We start from the raw sequence: 18,566 nt of genomic DNA on the forward strand, positions 1-18,566 counted from the left end.
CAGAGGGCTAGGGCACAGGCAGAAAGAAATAGCAAATCCTTTTCCTGGAGACATACCTGAAGACGTCCCAGTTTAGTAAAAATACCCTGGAAGGCAGGGGGCATTTACAGCTTGGAATGGAGCTCTGGTCACCCTTAGCAAGAGGGAAAATTCCAACCAACGTTCTACCACAGGCAAAGCCCAACATAATAGGGAATGGTACCCTGGTATTGTCACAGTGAGTTCAGTCGCTCAGTCGTGTCCAGCTGTTTGCGACCCCATGGACTGCAGCATGCCAGGCTTCCCTCTCCATCACCAATTCCCAAGCCTGTTCAAACCCATGTCCATTGAGTTGGTGATACCATCTAGCGATCTCATCCTCTTTTATCCCCTTCTCCTCCAGCCTTCAGTCCTGCCCAGTATCAGGATCTTATCCAATGAGTCAGGTCTTTGCATCAGGTGGCCAAACTACTGGAGCTTTAGCCTTAGCATCGTCCTTCCAATGAATATTCAGGGTTAATTTCCTTTAAGATTGACTGGTTTGATCTTGCAGTCCAAGGGACTCTCAAGAGTCTTTTCCAATACCACAGTTCAAAAGAATCAATTCTTTGTTGCTCAGCCATCTTTATGGTCCAGCACTCACATCCATACATGACTACTGGAAAAACTGTAGCTTTGACTAGACAGACATTTGGTGGCAAAGTAATGTCTCTGCTTTTGAATATGCCGTCTAGGTTGATCATAGCTTGTCTTCCAAGGAGCAAGTGTCTTTTAATTTCACAGATAAAGTCACCATCTGCAGTGATTTTGGAGCCCCCCAAAATAAATCTGTCACTGTTTCCGTTGTTTCCCCATCGATTTGTCATGAAGTGATGGGACCAGATGCCATGATCTTAGCTTTTTCAATGTTGATTTTAAGCCAGCCTTTTCACTCTCCACTTTCACTTTCATCAAGAGGCTGTTTAGTTCTTTGCTTTCTGCCATAAGGGTGGTGTCATCTGCATATCTGAGGTTATTGATATTTCTCCCGGCAATCTTGATTCCAGCTTGTGCTTCTTCTAACCCGGCATTTCGCATGATGTACTCTGCATATAAGTTAAATAAGCAGGGTGACAATATGGAGCCTTGACATACTCCTTTCCCAATTTGGAATCGGTCTGTTTTTCCATGTCCAGTTCTAACTCTTGCTTCTTGACCTGAATACAGATTTCTCATGAGGTGGATAAGGCCGTGTGGTATTCCCATCTCTAAGAATTTTCCACAGTTTGTTGTGATCCACACAGTCAAAGGCTTTGGTATAATCAATGAAGCAGAAGTAAATGTTTTTCTGGAATTCTCTTGCTTTTTCTGTGATCCAATGGATGTTGGCAATTTGATCTCTGGTTCCTCTGCCTTTTCTAAATCCAGCTTGAACATCTGGAAGTTCTCTGTTCACATACTATTGAAGCCTAGCTTGTGTTGTGACACGTGAGCCTTATTATTTGTCTCAGCCAGTCAGTGCAAATGCTGTTGCACATTCATGCACAAAACAAATATGGTCCCACAAACAAAAGATCAGACAAGGTGTAGCTCAAAGATTCCATTTCCACTCCCAAAGTGGCTTGCAATGAGCGAGTAGAATTTCCCATCATACAAAATGCCAGAGTGGTTCATCCCGAAACAATACATAGAAAAATACAAAGGACAGATAAGCTCTGTCCACACAGACAGAAAATCAGAGGAGGTACAGTTTAAAACTTCCAGATCAAGAAAGGCTTCCAAACAGATTGGCTCAGCTATTGAAAGAAAACAAACCCAGAGATGCTCTATGGGGGTTCAGAGTGACTCAGTTCCCCCACGGGAGTGAGACCAGAGTGCCTGGCACAGATGGAGTGGAGAGTGTTCCCAGCCTTTCCATTCCTGTGACAAAACAATTCTAGCTGAAGAATAGTATACTAATTTAGGCCACCTCTCATTACTTTAAAGAATGTGCATTGGTCAAACAGAATCACAGTGGGATCTCATTCTTCTAAGCAATAGATTCATAGCTATAGGTCGACCAGTGTGCCAGTCTTCCCTGGGGGAGTGTCAGATGTGGAAGAGGAAGCAATGGCCACAATGCATGGCATGAAACAGCCTTGTACGCAGAACTGAAAGCAAAATCAAAATCCTCACCAGACAAACGGAAGCCGCATACACACAAAAAAACAAAGAGCCCTAGGCTCAGACGGACGTCCAAGTCCCCCTAAGCTGGTGGTGGCCTTGGTCAAAGCGGCACCTCACAAATGGGATGTTTTTAGTAGAAAATCCCCAGACGGGAATGAAAGGTTCTCCAAAGGGACCAGGTCTAGTGGCCTTGGTGTGCAAGCCTGGCAATTTACCAGAAGTGCTGGCAGAGGAGTTCCAAAGTCCCAGATGCTACTTTTCTGCTTCCTGATATTAATTCCTTGATCTGGAAGTCCAGGGTGGTCGAGATAGGAGAAGAGAGGAATGTCCTTCAGACACACACCTCCTGGACACAGTCCTCTGAAACCAGAGTAAGTGACACTTGTCTTTTCTGTGTTAGTTACTGGTGAGGGTCTTGTTGTTAGCATGTGGACAGTGTGGACTGCAGTCCTCCTATTGCAGGACATGACTTGTTTACCTGTCTGTCTTGTCAGAAGTGGAGAATTCTTCAAGGGCCAGTCACATGTCTAAGGACCCAGCGACGTTTCTGAAGGGCAACGAATTGCGTAGCAATACTGAGGATGCATGGATTTAAACAACTGGGTGCTCCGACATAACCTAAGGTGTTCTTTTTATTTTGGGGGAGATTATCTTTCTGCTAAAAACAGGATACTTTCTTTTACAATGGTTTCTGGTGAGTGATTAAGAAAGTCATCCCAGTATTAAGGTACTTTCTGCGGACAGTTATTCAAGACACTAACAACAGTCAAATTTCTCTATGGAAACAAAGCCCAAATGTGCCGTAAGAAGCAATTTTAGCAAAAAGGGTAAGATTAATCAGAGAAACAATTGCAGAGGCAAAGATGATTTGATACTGAGATACTTTCTGAAGAGGACTAGACACAAGGATCCTCAGAATTAGGACTGTGTGCTGTTTTAGGAGGAGGTAGGATCTCACCTGCCGGAAGGCAGGGCAGCCGTCCACGTGACCTCCTGGGGGAACATCCATTCTGTTCTAAAGAAGAGGAAGGTCAGAGTTTCATTCTGAAGGTGCAGGAAAATGGGGGCTACTTGGAGGCATCTACTTCAGCCTTTCCTCCAGTAGGTCTGGAGGGTCCCAGACTTTCAGGATTAGAAATCCCCAGAAGTTTGCACAGCCGACCACCAGGCTCTGTGCCCCTCACTGACCCTTAAGTCCCCACTCTGGCTCCAGGACAACTCTAGGCTATTCAGACTGAAGGGCATGGATGCGCTGGTAAGTGTTTATCAGCTAATTCTCCTGAGAAACGTGCCCTGATTCCTAGTGATGGCCGATTCCCATGTGTAAATATTCCCATTCTGGTTGACTTTGAGTCACCAGCATGCTGGATGCAGAACAGCTGCACATGACTGGCTCTTATGAACCAGTAGAAGCCAGCTCCTGCACCCCACCAGGCCTGGGCATCTCCCACCACCACAGACGGCCCTTTGTCTGTCCAGAGGCTTCACCAACTCCCAGAATAAAGGGTGCTGGCGCTGGACCACTGGGGCAACGGCCTGGGGCAGACGTTAGTAGCAGGCTGCAGACGGACTGGCACGTGACATGGCAACATGCTCCTTGGGTCTCGCCTCCGGGGCCTCACCCCAGGCCATCTCCCTTTAGGGACAACATGCCCAGGAGCTGTTTCTGGTGCCCAGCAAGTGGGGAAATAGTGAACTGGCTTGAAGGTGGGAGTGGGTGTGAAGTGACTCTGTTCAGGTGGCCCCTGACAGTGCTGACGCAGTTTGCCTCCACCTTTGCCAGCATTCCCCAGAAACTGGGCTCACGGGCTCAGCCTCGCACCCCTTGCTGTCGGTGCTGCCCCTGCTAACACAGTAAGCCTGAGAGCCCACCCAGAAGTGCTGACTGCCACGTGAAGTTGTCGGCACTGGCAGGGGCAGCAGAAATCAGAAATTGCCAGCACAGCTTGTTTAGTGAGTGGCAGCCTGGGTTTCTCCAGAAAGAGGCTTGACTGGCTGTATGCAAGTTCAGAGATGGAGGAGAGAGCCCTAAGGATGGATTGGGTGGGAAATGACCGCCCCCCAGCCTGGGGGCCCAGCAGCACCTCACCCCCCTGTGCCTTAATCTCCGAATGCCACTGCAGAAATGTGAATTTTGTGAGCAGGAAGCATTCATTAAGCTCTGTGGAAGGAGGAGCACTGGACTCTCAAGATTTTATATGGGAATTATGATGTAGGTACCACTCACTTTACTGATCGATGTTTAGGTCAAATCAGTTAGATTGATGGCAGCATTTTGGAAAGTTCCCAGTGCAGTGCAGATGGAAAGGACTGTCAATGTCCATCACTCTCAAGCAGAATTCATTTTCCAGATTAACTACAGACAGACCTGTAGGGAGAGGGGTACATTGGCAAGAATAGATTGAAATCTGGGATATTCCTGGTGGTGCTGGGCCTCAGAGCAGGGCACCTGCAGGGAAGGAAGTCCCCTCGTATTTACTGAGGACCTGATAATATCCAGGGGAAGGCTCAGACATTCCCATACATCAGCCTTGGAAGGTAAGGGTACTTTTCCACGTTATAGGTGAGGAATGAGGCTCAGGGCGGTAGGTTATTTATCCGAGGTCACAGAGCTGGTAGGTTATACAAAAGCTTGTGCTCTTTTGGGGAGGAGTCTTCAATAAGTGATTGGAAAGGATGGAAAGGAGAGCTGAAAAGCAGGGGCTGGGTATTTTCTGCAAAGGCAGGCTATCTAGTGGTTTTTTGTTTGTTTTTGCTTTCTGGCAACCCTCGTTACAAATCTCCTATAATTTATTTTAGGAGAATTCCAGCCTCTGTCTGGTCCCTGTGTGACACTTCCTATCTTGAGGCTGTTTTGAGCCTTTCTTTCCTTGGAGCCCCCTCTTCTCCTTACTAGGTCAGCCCACTCCTCCCAGTCTGTGCTTCCCTTTGACTCCTCCTCACAGCTGTCATGAAAGGTCTACAGAGTCACCTGGGTGACTGCAGAGGACTGTGTAACATGGGCCCGGCTGGTGGGGCAGGTCGGCCACCCAGTGTTTCAGCGCCACGGCACTGTTTGTGTTTGGTGAATTTTACATTGCAGGTCATCCTTGGCCCTTCCTACCTAATGACAGTAGTGTCCCCCAGGCTTGGTGACAGGCAAATGCACATTGTCCTGTGCCCTGAGGGCACTGTATCCCTTCTAACTGAGATTCTTTTTCACCTCAAAAGCAAGAAAGATACCTTGCATCTGATGCAGTTCAAGATACGGGTAGTTTAACTCCAACATTAGTGTTTCTATTTAACTTTTTCTATAAAATAAGGTTTATCTAAAAGATTCTTTAAAACTTACAGCTATGACACCAATTCATGTGTTGCAAATGACACATTTTTTTTTTTCTTGCCTAGGTAGTAACAGCCTCATCTAGTGTAGCACCGTAGAAATTCTCCAATCATGATGAGCAAAATAGTTAGGGTAAACTTGTAGTTCATATTGAGTACTAGGAGGAATTGTTTTGAATGAGGAATGTAAGTGATCCTTAAGAAAAAAATTTTTGTTGTTATACTGTTTGATTCCTGTAATACAATGCTATTAGGTGTGCCCTGAAAGAAAATAAAATGTTTGAAATCCAAAAACAAAGATTTTGGACTCTCAGGCAGGACTGATTTCCTTCCCAGCCTCCTCTGGGGACCCGACAGTTCAGAGTTACTGCCCTGATTGGAGGCAGGAAAGCCAGGGGTTTCAGGAATGGGCATGAGAGTGGCACGCACCAGGGTTTGAGCTCCAGCTCTTGTTCTCAGCAGCTTTGTGTCCTGACTGCTCAGAAATTGTGTGCCTTCACCTCTAAAATGGGGAATGACCATGGTGCCCCCTCAAGGGCTGTTTATCACTGAGCCCAACGCCGAGTCCGTGGGAAGCCCTCGGGAAGCCTTGGTTGTGAACACGCGTGAGGCCTCCCTTGTCCTCCCCTGTCTGTGCTCTCCATCCTCTGGACGTCTCCTTCAGGGCACTCACTGCCAGAGCACTTGGGTTAGCGATGTGTGCACGCCCTGTTTGTTAGTGTGGTAGACTACAGGCTGCATGAGGGCAGAGGACCTGGGTCTCCCTGGCTCCACAGGGCATGGTACGCAGTACGCACTAGTAAGCAGCTGTCCAGGGGTTAAGGACGTGTACTCACTGCCTTGTTTTTGTTGTCCAGAGCCCACTGCCTCTAACAGCAAATACATACGGAAACATTTCCCTTGACCCGTGGGAGAAGCCAGGATGGAAACTTCAACCACCGCAAAGGACTATGACATGACCACAGAATACGACTATGGGGACACGACCCCATGCCAGAAAGCACAGGAGAGGGCTTTTGGGGCCCAGCTGCTGCCCCTCTTGTACTCGGTGGTGTTTGTCATTGGCCTGGTCGGCAACATCCTGGTGGTCCTGGTGCTATACAAAAGGATAAAAAATATAATCAACATCTGCCTCCTCAACCTGGCCATTTCTGACCTTATCTTCCTCTTCACGCTGCCCTTCTGGATCGACTACAAGGTGAAGGATGACTGGATTTTTGGAGATGCCATGTGTAAGTTGCTCTTTGGGTTCTTTTTCTTGGGCTTGTACAGCAAGATCTTCTTCATCATCCTGCTGACCATCGACAGGTACCTGACTAACGTCCACCCCCAGTTTAAACGTCAGTGTTGGAACATTACCTCTGGTACTGTCACCAGCATTGTCGTCTGGGTCCTGGCCATCTTGGCTTCTGTCCCCGGCTTGTACTTTTCCAAGACCCAGTGGTGGCTCACCCACTACACCTGCAGTCTTCATTTTCCTCCTGAAAGCCATGGAAGAAAGTGGAAGCAGTTCCTGGCTCTGAAACTGAACATCTTGGGGCTGATATTGCCTCTGTTGGTCATGACTGTCTGCTATGGACATATAAAGATTATAAAGATTATGCTCAGAACTTGGAATAAGAAGGCCAACATAATACGTCTGATTTTTGTCATCATGATCACCTTCTTTCTCTTTTGGACGCCCTGCAATCTGACTGTGTTTGTTTCTGCTTTCCAAGATTCCCTGTGTGAGCACTGCAGCCAGCTGGACTTGGCCATTGAAGTGACAGAGGCAATTGCCTATGCACACTGCTGCATGAACCCCATAGTCTATGTCCTTTTCTGCAGGAGGTACCGCAGGGTTCTATGGTACTTGCTCTATCAGCTGACTAAGTGTCGCTGCTTCCTCTACGAGGAGGCAGGAGAGGGTCAACTCCATGTCCATTACACAGGCAAGGAAGAACGCTGTTCTGTGTACAGACTCAGGCCCCTCAGGTCCATCAGGGACAAAGAAACCATAAGCTGCTAACATGCTGACGGGGAGGAGGCAGCTTGGGTCTCCCAGCCAGATTCTGACACCTGACCTGGAATTGTAGCCACATGGGGTTGAGGGAGCTCCAAGGTGTTCTAGACAAAATCACCATTACGGTTGGATTTTTCTCAATGAACTTCTCTGTGGTGGAAAATGAGATATATAGATGAGATGGTGGAAATGAATAAATGAAGTGGGACATCCCAGAAGACTGGGTCAAAGGATGACAGAGAAAGGCTTGGTACCAAAGAGAAGTTCAGATTGTTGAACAGTAGCATTTGTAAACCAGTCACTGAGCATCTGCTACCCTCACCCCCAAGACCAGTGATCTTGGAGATAGAGATTTCCATAGCTGCCTCCACTCCGAGCAGAGAAGCCAAGCAGGAGCCGGCAGCCACCTCTCACCTCCCTACCCCCACTCCTAGGGCAGCATTTAGGCTCCTGGAAACCCTGAGAAATCTAGAACTCCTGATGGAAGAACTTGACACCTAATAGGAAGTAGGATTGGGGAACTGCTTTTGGCAGTGAAGCTAAGAAAGCCCTTGGATGGAATGTTTATAGTCACTAAAATCAACAAATACAGGCAGCGGGCTAGACACAGACAAAATGTATACACTGCTGTACTTCTTGAAATTGCCGTGGAACGGAAGTAGTCATTACTTCCTTTTACCATTCCTGTCTTCTGAATAGTTTTCAGAGTCTCCCTTCCCTGTCAGTTGAGGGATGCAGCAGTAATTTCTGACAGATTCACTGCAGAAATCATTACCAGGCAGAAGGAGACAGGGTTGATTTTTCTTCCTCTGGACCTCCATCCAGACCTTGTAGCTGTATGGATCAGAGTTCTGGCTGCCACCTTGGACCGATCAGCAGGACAGTGACCTGGTGTGCAGGGTTTGAGGCTGGCAGGGAGGGCAACATCTACCAGGAGGGGTGGGGACTCTGTCAGTGTAGGAAGTCGAGGACCACTTAACTCAAAGAAATGCATTTACCCTAAAGGTCCTTAACATCTGAGCTCTCACCTGAATTAAGATAGGACCTCTTGTCCACCATGCCTTTCTTCCTTTTCCCCTTAGATGTACATTTCTCTAAAAGTGATTTTCCCAGTTATAAAAATTGTTTCCAGAAAAGCTTAAAATCACAAAAGGAGAAAAAAAAACTTCAAAATTATTCATAATCCCTTACCCAGAGGCAGCACCGTACATTCTTTGATGGGTTAATATTTTCTTTTAGTTTTCTCTCTTCTGTACATGTTTTATGTTTACAAATAAGATGAACTTTGACTGTAGTTATTCTTCTACTGTTGTTTTTTTAAGTAGCAGTATGTGGGGATCACTTTCCCAGGCAATAAATCATTTCAGAGCATTGGTTTGGGGCCCAACACTGAGTTCTTCCACCGGAAGATACCATAATTCACTTTGGGTAAATGACCTACCTAGACATACCTACCTTCCAAGAAGACATACAGATTTCCCAGAAATATATGAGTAAGTGCTCAGCATCACTGATCATCCTGGAAATGTTAAGTCAGAACCAGAGTAGGATATCGCCTCATACCTGTGAGAGTGTCTATTTTGAAATAAACAAGAGATTTCAAGAGTTTTGAGGATGTAGGGAAAAGGGAACCCTCGTGCACTGTTGGTGGGAATGTAAACGGGTGCAGTCACTGTGGAAACCAGTATGGAGGCTCCTTAAGAAATTAAAAGTCGAGCTACTGTATGACCTAGCAATTCCGCTTCTGTGTATGTAGTATCAGTTCAGTTCAGTTCAGTCGCTCAGTCGTGTCCGACTCTCTGCGACCCCATGAATTGCATCACGCCAGGCCTCCCTGTCCATCACCAACTCCCGGAGTTCAACGAAATCAAGTCATTATCTCAGTGAAATGTCTTGTTCTCCCATGTTTATTGCAGCATTACTCACAATAGTCTAGGTATGAAAACAGCCTAAGTGTCAGTGGACAAATGAATGGGAAGAATTGAATGACCAAGGCAGAAGTCCTATTCTAAGGTTTTTAATGGGTATTATTTTTTTCATTCCCCTCCCCATTTTTATTGTGGTAGAATACACTCAAAATGTACCCTATTATTGATATTTAAGTTACAGTTAAGTGGTATTAAAAATACATTCTTCTAGTGTCTGTTATTACAATGTTGGCCTTTCCTATGCGCCAATTGATCTCTGAGAATCATGCTCACAGAGGATTCTTGTTAGAAATGTGACTTTCAGGGGCCTGTGTGGACTCTGGAAGGGCACTGGTGACTCTGGGAGATCTTGGTCAGATTCATCATGCACATCGGGGATTTCTCCTGGGGTTTTTCTGGTATCAGGAACATTCTGTCCTCCAGGTTGTAACCCCACATTAACACTTCATTGGTTAAATGAACTCATTTGTCCTTCCAATCTGCTGTGATCCAAGCATTAACATCAGAGGTGACACCAAGTCTGACACCTTCGTCCTCCACTCAGGGATCATCGTGTTATCTAATACAGCATTCCAGCAGAGGATGTGGTGTGGGAGCCCTCAGGGCCTCTCAGACACTGTGTGGAAAACACTCATGGAGATTCACAGGACATTACCGTCTCTAAGAAATACTCAGTGAGGAACAGGTTTAAATATGATTAACCTTCACTCTGCCAATGTAGTTTTAAAGTAGAAAAAAACTTTTCTCAAATAACACCTGTTATCATCCCTCAAAGATGCTTGCTCCTTGGAAGAAAAGCTATGACCGACCCAGACAGCATATTAGAAGGCAGAGACATTACTTTGCTAACAAAGGTCCGTCTAGTCAAAGCTATGGTTTTTGCAGCCGTCATGTATGGATGTGAGAACTGGACCATAAAGAAAGCTGAATACCAAAAAATTGATTCTTTGAACTGTGGTGTTGGGAAAGACTCTTGAGAGTCCCTTGGACTGTAAGGAGATCAAACCAGTCCATCCTAAAGGAGATCATTCCTGGGTGTTCATTGGAAGGACTGATGCTGAAGCTGAAGCTCCAATACTTCGGCCACCTGATATGAAGAACTGACTCATTTGAAAAGACCCTGATGCTGGGAAAGATTGAAGGCAGGAGGAGAAGGGGACAACAGAGGATGAGATGGTTGGATGGCATCAGCAACTCAATGAACATGAGTTTGGGTAAACTCCGGGTGTTGGTGATGGACAGGGAGGCCTAGTGTGCTGCGGTTCATGGGTTTGCAAAGAGTCGGACACAACTGAGCGACTGAACTGAACTGATCATCCCTCAAGACTAGGGCTGGGTTGTAGAACACCAGGGGTGTTGGTCTGATGATCGGTCAGCACATGGGCAAAGCACAGTACAGTTGCCAACTGCCCACGGTCCATCCTGTCCTTTTGACAGCAGTCTCCATATCAACCCCTCGAGGTTGGTGGGGATGCTGGTGTTACCCCATGTGATCGATGAGGAGAGGAAGGGACTTGGCAGACACCACAGAGTGGTCAAAGGGCAGAGCTGGGCTCCACCCCAGAGTTTATTTCTTTATTTTTCAAAGTTTCTTTTTGAGGTGGACTATTTTTTCAATTCATTTTATTTCTTATTGAAGCAGAGTGGATTTACAGCATTGTGTTAGTTTCAGGTGCACAAGAAGGAGATTCAGTTATTCGTATGTATATTTTTTCACATTCTTTTCCATTATAGATTATGACAGGGTATTGAATAGAGTCCCCTGTGCTGTACAGTAGGACTTGTGTATCTATTTTATATGTATTTGTGTGTATCTAATTTTTTGAAGTTACCCTCTAAGCATTCATTTTCAAATTTGTTTTTAATTGGAGGATAATTGCTCTACAATGTTGTCTTGATTTCTGCTGTACAGCAGTGTGAATCACCTGTAAGTATACATACATCCCCTCCCTTTTAAACCTTCCTCCCACCTATCCCCATCTCACCATTTTAGACTGACACAGAGCAGTGGGTTGAGGTCTCTGCTCACACAGCAGCTTCCCACTAGCTATCTCTCTTACACATGGTAGTCTATCTGTTTCAACGCTACTCTCTCAGTTTGTCCCACCCTGTCTTTCCTCCAGTCTGTCCACAGTTCTGGTCTGTATTCCTCCCCTGAAAATAACTTCATCAGTACCATTTTTCTAGATTCCATGTATATGCATTATCATGTGTTGTTGTGCTTGTTTAGTCGCTAAATCATGTCTGACTCCTTTGCGACACCATGGATTGTAGCCTGCCAGGTTCCTCTGTCCATGGGATTTCCCAGGCAAGAATACCAGAATGGGTTGTCGTTTCCTACTTCAGGGGATCTTCCCGACCCAGGGATGGAACCTATGTCTCGTGTCTCCTGTATTGACAGGCTAATTCTTACCACTGTACCACCTGGGAAACCCTAGTTTTGATATGCATGTCTCTAGTAATGAGTGATGTTGAGCATCTTTTCATGTGTTTATTGGCCATCTGTATGGCTTTGGAGAAATGTGTGTTTAGATCATTTGCCCATTTTTTGATTGGATTGTTTGTTTTTCTGACTTTGACCTGCATGTGCTACTTTTATATTTTGGAGATTAATCCTTTGTTATTTGCTTCAATTGCATACTTTCTTTGATTTTGAGGGTTGTCTTTTCATCTTGTTTATAGTTTCCTTTGCTGTTCAAAAGAGTTTAATTAGGTCCCATTTGTTTATTTTTGTTTTTATTTCCATTATTCTAGGAGGCAAGTCAAAGAGGATCTTCCTGCAATTTATGTCAATGAGTATTCTGCCTATATTTCCCTCTAAGAGTTTTATAGTTTCTGGCCTTAAATTTAGGTATTTGATCCATTTCATCTGTAATCAGTGAGAGTTTTACTTCTTCTTTTCAAATCTTGATTCCTTTTATTTCTTTTTCTGTATGATGTGAAGAGGTGTTCCAATTTCATTACTTACATGAAGCTATCCAGGGTTGCCAGCAAAATACTTATTGAAGAGGTTGTCTTTTCTCCATTGCATATTCTTGCCTCCTTTGTCAAAGATAAGGTGCCCATAGGTGCACGGTTTTATCTCTGGGCTTTCTGTCTTGTTCCATTGATCTGTGTTTTTTGTTTTTCGTGCCAGTGCCATACTGTCTTGACTACTGTAGTTTTGTAGTATAGACTGAAGTCAGGAAGGTTGATTCCTCCAGCTCCTTTTTTCTTTCTGAAGATTAGCTTTGACTAATAGCTTTGGCTATTCAGGGACTTTTGTGTTTCCATCCAAATTATAAAGTTTTTTATTCTAGCTCTGTGAAAAATGCCACTGGTAATTAGATAGGGACTGCATTGAATCTGTAGAGTTTTTATGAAAAGTATAGTCTTTTTCATGATATTGATTCTTCCCGTTGAGGAACATGATATTAGCTGCTTTTGTTTGTGTTGTCTGAGTTCCTTCGTCAGTGTCTTACAGTTTTCTGCATACAGGTCTTTTGTCTCCTCAGGTAGATTTATTCCCAGGTATTTTATTCTTTTTGTTGCAATGGTGAATGGGATTGTTTCCTTAATTTCTCTTTCTGATTGTTTTGTTGTTAATGTATAGGAATGCAAAGTATTTCTGTGTATTGATTTTGTATGCTGTTGGTTTACTAAATTCACTGATTAGCTCTAATACTTTTCTGATGGTATCTTTATGGGTGTTCTATGTATAGTATGTCATCTGCAAACAGTGAGAGTTTTACTTCTTTTCAAATCTGGATTCCTTTTATTTCTTTTTCCTCTCTGATTGCCATGGCTAGGACTGCCAAAGCTGGTTCTTTGAGATGATAAACAAAATTGACAGACCATTAGGCAGAGTCATCAAGAATAAAAGGAAGAAAAGTCAATAAGATTAAAAACAAAAAGGAGAGATTGCAACAGGCAATGCAGAAATACAAAGGATCATAAGAGATTATGAACAACTATATGCCAATAAAATAGAAAACCTGGAAGAAATTAGAAAATTCTTAGGAAAGTACAACCTTCCAAGACTGAGCCAGGAAGAAATAAGAAATTATGAAACAGACCAGTCACAGGCACTGAAATTGAAACTGTGATCAAAAATCTCCCACAAAAACAAAAACCAGGGGGCAGATGGCTTCACAGGTGAATTCTATCAAATGTTTAGAGACGAGCTCACTCCTATCCTTCTCAAACTCTTCCAAAAAATTTCAGAGGAAGGAACAGTCCCAAACTCATTCTACAAAGCCACCATCACCCTGATACCAACACCAGACAAAGATACAACAAGAAAAGAAAATTACAGGCCAATATCACTGATGAACATAGATGCAAAAATCCTCAACAAAATACTAACAAACAGAATCCAACAACACATTAAAGGAATCATACACCATGATCAAGTAGGGTTTATCCCAGGGATGCAAGGATTCTTCAGTCTATGTAGTCAGTCAATGTGATACACCATAGTAACAAATTGAAAAATAAACATCATATGATAATCTCAATGAAAAAAGTGAAGGTGTTAATCATTCTATTGTGTCTGACTGTTTGCAACCTCATGGACTGTATAGCCAGCCAGTCTCTTCTGTAGATGCATAAAAAGTTTTTGACAACATTTGACACCCATTTATGATAAAAACTCTTCAGCAAATGGACATACAAGGAACCTACCTCAACATAATAAAGGTCATATACGGCAAACTCACCACAAACATCATTCTCAGTGGTGAAAAACTGAAAACACTCTTTTCTAAAATCAGGAACAAAAACAAAGTTTCCACTTTTGCCACTATTTTTCAACATAGTTTTGGAAGTCCTAGTCAGGGCAATCAGTGGATTCTTTTTTGAGTATGCCCAGAGTGCACTGAATTGAGGTTGAAAGTTTCCCCTCTGCCCAGTCAAGAATATATTCTTGAGTTATTTCAAAGGGTCCCCAAGTGGGTCCTCACATGTGTCCACAAGTCAGTCTGTTAGATGCTGTCACCACAGCACTTCTGCCGCCGCCTCGGCCAGCCCCGACTCAGTCTGCCTGAGAAGCCTCTTGCTAGCATCGTTGAAACCTTCACTAATGGGCTTTATTGTGAGGGTGCCAGCCCTCCAGGTCCCAGCGCTGGGCCAGGTAACTCACAGACAGTTCTGAGCCTACAGCCTACAATTCTTCAGACCTGCAAGAATCTCACAGTCCGTAATGAAAGCAGCTTAGTCCTCCAACATCGGGGCTCAGATGCAATTCAGGGAGCCAGACAGGGAAGAAAGACCACATCACCCTCCAGCCTCCTTTTCTGTCCTCCTCACCACCCCTGAGTCAATTAAATTTATTCTCTGTCCTCCCTTAGAAAATGAAGGTGCTTGCGATCATAAGTCAATGACAGCAAACATTTGATGAGGCAACCAGAGAGATGATGAAGTATTTCATGCATTAGCAGTATCTGGGTGCAAAAGTCAGACAGCCCAAGTGCCCTGTCCCGTAGTTGCTGCAGCTCACTAGCCCACCTCCTGTGGACATTGTGACCTTCAGGGCACAGAGGTCGTTAGGTCTGGAGTCTCAGTTGAAAGTCACATTGGGTTGTTCCTGGATTATCCGCCAAAAGCTAAGAGAAAAAGCCATCCTCCTGGGTGATTTGGCATCCTCCTTGGCAGTCTAGAATAGGGCACCTCCCAGAGCCTCTACATTCCCCATCTTTAGAGAAGGCACAACCTCTCTGGCATCAGACACAGCCATGGACTCCTTCCTTCTCCCACTCCTCCAGGCTTCCACCAACAGATTACTATGGTGGAGTCCCATTTCCTTTGGTGTCCTAGTTCTTCCTTTCCACTGTGATTATAAAGACATTTATTAGAGAATACTTTATTCCTCAGGTCCCTTAATGAAGTCCCGATTCTGTTTGTTTTATACAGACATATGGATGTGCAGTTCTTTGTGCACATCTTCCTTTGTGCAGATCTTCCTGAGTCCACACAACTCAGTTTGCATGTCATCTTCAGCTACTTCCATAGAAAAAGTTTAATAACTCAGTACCCTATGCAGTCTAGAAGATATAATACTGAAGGAATTTGCAAGCCTGCACTGCCAGTCAATGTGCCTACATCAGATAAACCAACTTCTCTTATTCTAAAACAGGGAAGGTGGCTCCAGAAGCAATCTGCTCTCTGACCTCCTCACACGTGTCCCACATCTCATACCTGGAGCAGTTGGAGCAAAGACCATAAATCTAAAAAATAATAATAGTAGGCGAAATACTTAGTCATTGGTCCTCCCCAAGACTTCTACCTTCTGTATATTCACAGAAATTGCCTTTAGCCCCAGCTCTGGATTATGCCCACAGCTATTGCTAATGATGCTTTGCACATGGACAGTTTGCTATATTTTATAGCATTTATATAAATTGGCAATTTTTGCTCATTTCATGAACTATGAGATGCGAGTAAGGGGATTGGTATTAATAGTATCTGCGTTTTACAGATGAAGGAAATGAGAAATCAAGAGTTTGCCAAGGTGTCCCAGTTGAGCAGAATCACTCTGGTTGATCATAACCATTTATCTTCTCTTATATGATCATGTTTAATCTGGAACCATTTCCTATTTTGAATTCGGCTATTTTGAGTTAAGTAGACATATCATTACATTATAGATGGGTATTCAATATATTATGTTACTTTAACATTTACCAAGATGTAAGGATACATCAATGCCTTTAATTTGTAAGCCTTATCTGAATTTTAGCCAATGATTTGTGCAAGAAATGTGAACCAGAAAACAGTATTCTAGGTTTCTTCTGTAAATACTGATAAATTTTAGTCACATAAATGACTGGGAGGTACTCACATAACTGAAATAAGGTCCCCCAGAGCTTGACAGAGTGGAAGAATGACTTGAATAAAGGTTGAGTTACCTGGTACTAGGCCTGGCTCTGTCATTAACTCACTTTCATGCCCACCTCCTTTCCTTATTCAGATAATAAAAGAGGAAAATCCAATTCAATAAGTATTTATCAGGCAGGGGCTTACTGTGGACATTTAACATATGACATTTAATTTAAACCTCACTGCACTCCAAACATTCCATTTTACAGAAGAGAGGGCCAGTGTCAGGGAAATAAGAAAGGGGCAAGGCAAGGTCATGTTCCTTTCCGTGTACAAAGCCCTGCTTGCTGTTAAGAAACCTATAAAGATGAAAGAGATAGAGTTCCTCTCCTGAAAGTGCTTTCAAAATAGCAAAAGTGAACACATGCACAGTCAGTGAGGAGGGAGGCGCCAGTTAATAAGGAGAAGCAAGCGCTGCAAGAAATGGTGCCGAAGGCAAGGGAAGCCTGTCAGAGGGAGAAATCACTTCTGCCTCTCATGGGTGGTTGAGGGTCAGGTGCTGATTTATCTTCAGAGTAGATTTTAATGTGTATATCTAAGGGAGATTATGAGTTTCAACAAGCAAAGATGCGGCAGTAAGACATTCTGGGTGCAGGTAGCATCAGTAAGACAGTGATGATAAAACTCGGGGTGTGTGCAGGACTCAACCAGCAGGTCGGTGCGGATGGAACACAAGCCCTGGTGACTCAGAGTGTCCCCTCCGGACCTGCTCCATCCCTGTTAGCAGGGAGCTCCCTAGAAATGCAGGCTGTCAGGTCCCACTCCAAATGGATTGCAGTCTGCACAGGTGATTCATGTGCAGAAGGAATAAAGGCAAGTCACACAGAAAGGTAGCTTCTGATCAGATCCATAGAAGCTGCAGAATGTATTGGTTTGGTGAGGCCTTGGAGCGAGACAGGGGGTCCGTGCCTGCTCTGCCTGCAGCTCCATCACTGTGCAGCTGTGGGACCTCTGGCAAAGTTACTTCAACTTTATTTAAGCTACCTGTGGCCTCATAAGATTTTTTTAATGGACTTTATTTTTTAGAGCAGTTGCAAGTTCACAGCAAAACCCAGGAGAAAGGACAGAGTTCCCTTCCCGTTCACCCACTGCCCCCAAACACCCTCACCCTCCCCTATTATCATCATCCCCCAAACAGTGTCACAGCTGTTGAACCTACTACAGTGACTCATCATCACCCAAAGTCCCTAGTTTATAATAGGCTATACTTTTGGTGTTGTACAGTCTAATGAATTTAGGTAAATGAGTAATAATATGTGTCCATCACAATGGTATCATTTTCATAACCCTAAAAATTGCCCTTCAAAAGGTGCTCTGCCTTTGCATTTTTTCTCCCTAATCCCTGGCAACTGCTGATCTTTTTACTGTCTCCATAGTTTTGCCTTTTTCAGAAGGTCATGCTTTGGAATCATACAATATGTACCCTTGTCAGATTGGCTTCTTTCGCTTAGTAATATGTATTTAAGCTTCTTTTCATGGCCTGGATAGCTCGTTTATTTTCAGTGCTGAATAATATTTCATTGTCTGGATGTATCACAGTCTGTTTATTCATTCACCCACTGAAGGGCATCTCAGTTTCTTCTATGTTTGGCAGTTGTAAATAACACTGCTCTAAAAATCTGGGTACAAGTATTGAAAAATTTTTTTTTCAGTTTTCATACCTTTTATTGAAGTATAGTTGATTTACAATGTTATGTTAATTTCTGCTATACAGCAAAGTGATTCCGTTCTATACACATTCTTTTTTTAAAATATTCTTTTCTATTATGGTTCGTCACAGAATATTGAGTATAGTTCTTGGTGGTATAGAGTGAAAGTGAAAATCACCCAGTTGTGTCCGACTCTTGGTGGACTATACAGTCCATGGAATTCTCCAGGCCAGAATACTGGAGTGGGTAGCTTTTCCCTTCTCCAGGGGATCTTCCCAACCCAGGAATCGAACTGGGGTCTCCTGCATTGCGGGCAGTTCTTTACCAACTGAGCTATGAGGGAACCCCAGTGCTATAGAGTAGTACCTTGTTTATGTGCTCTCTATATAAAAGCTTGTATCTGCCAACCCAGCCTCCCACTGCATCCCTCTTTCAAGCCCCCTTGGCAACCACCAGTCTGTTCTGTGTCTGTGATTCTGTTTCTGTTTCATAGATAGGCTCATTTGGGTTTTATTTTAGATTCCACATCTAACGTGTTAAACTAGGGACAGAACCTAGGTTCCTTGCATTGTCTTCAGATTCTTAACCACTGAACCACCAGCGGGTCCACTACTGGCTTTTTCATCTTTGCTTTTAATATATAGAAAATCCTTCTTACTCAGCTACTTATGATTTACAACATTTTGC

The 18,566-nt window shown here is 44.0% G+C and overlaps 1 protein-coding gene across 3 annotated transcripts in view; it reads left to right on the forward strand.

Annotated features, from left to right (window-relative positions):
• The window catches only part of LOC529196 (C-C chemokine receptor type 1-like), a 135,508-nt gene extending 126,767 nt beyond the window's left edge, over nt 1-8,741 (forward strand). Inside the window, exons 1-3 of one of the 3 annotated variants that reach the window (XM_024982752.2) lie at nt 2,168-2,495; nt 2,619-2,747; nt 6,303-8,741. In XM_024982752.2, coding sequence (XP_024838520.1) covers nt 6,368-7,453 — 1,086 coding nt within the window. In that variant the 5' untranslated portion in view covers nt 2,168-2,495; nt 2,619-2,747; nt 6,303-6,367 and the 3' untranslated portion in view covers nt 7,454-8,741. 3 annotated transcript variants of the gene reach the window in all.
• Nucleotides 8,742-18,566: the final 9,825 nt, after the last annotated feature.

Source organism: Bos taurus, chromosome 22 (assembly GCF_002263795.3).
Source record: "Bos taurus isolate L1 Dominette 01449 registration number 42190680 breed Hereford chromosome 22, ARS-UCD2.0, whole genome shotgun sequence".
Taxonomy (NCBI): domain Eukaryota; kingdom Metazoa; phylum Chordata; class Mammalia; order Artiodactyla; family Bovidae; genus Bos; species Bos taurus.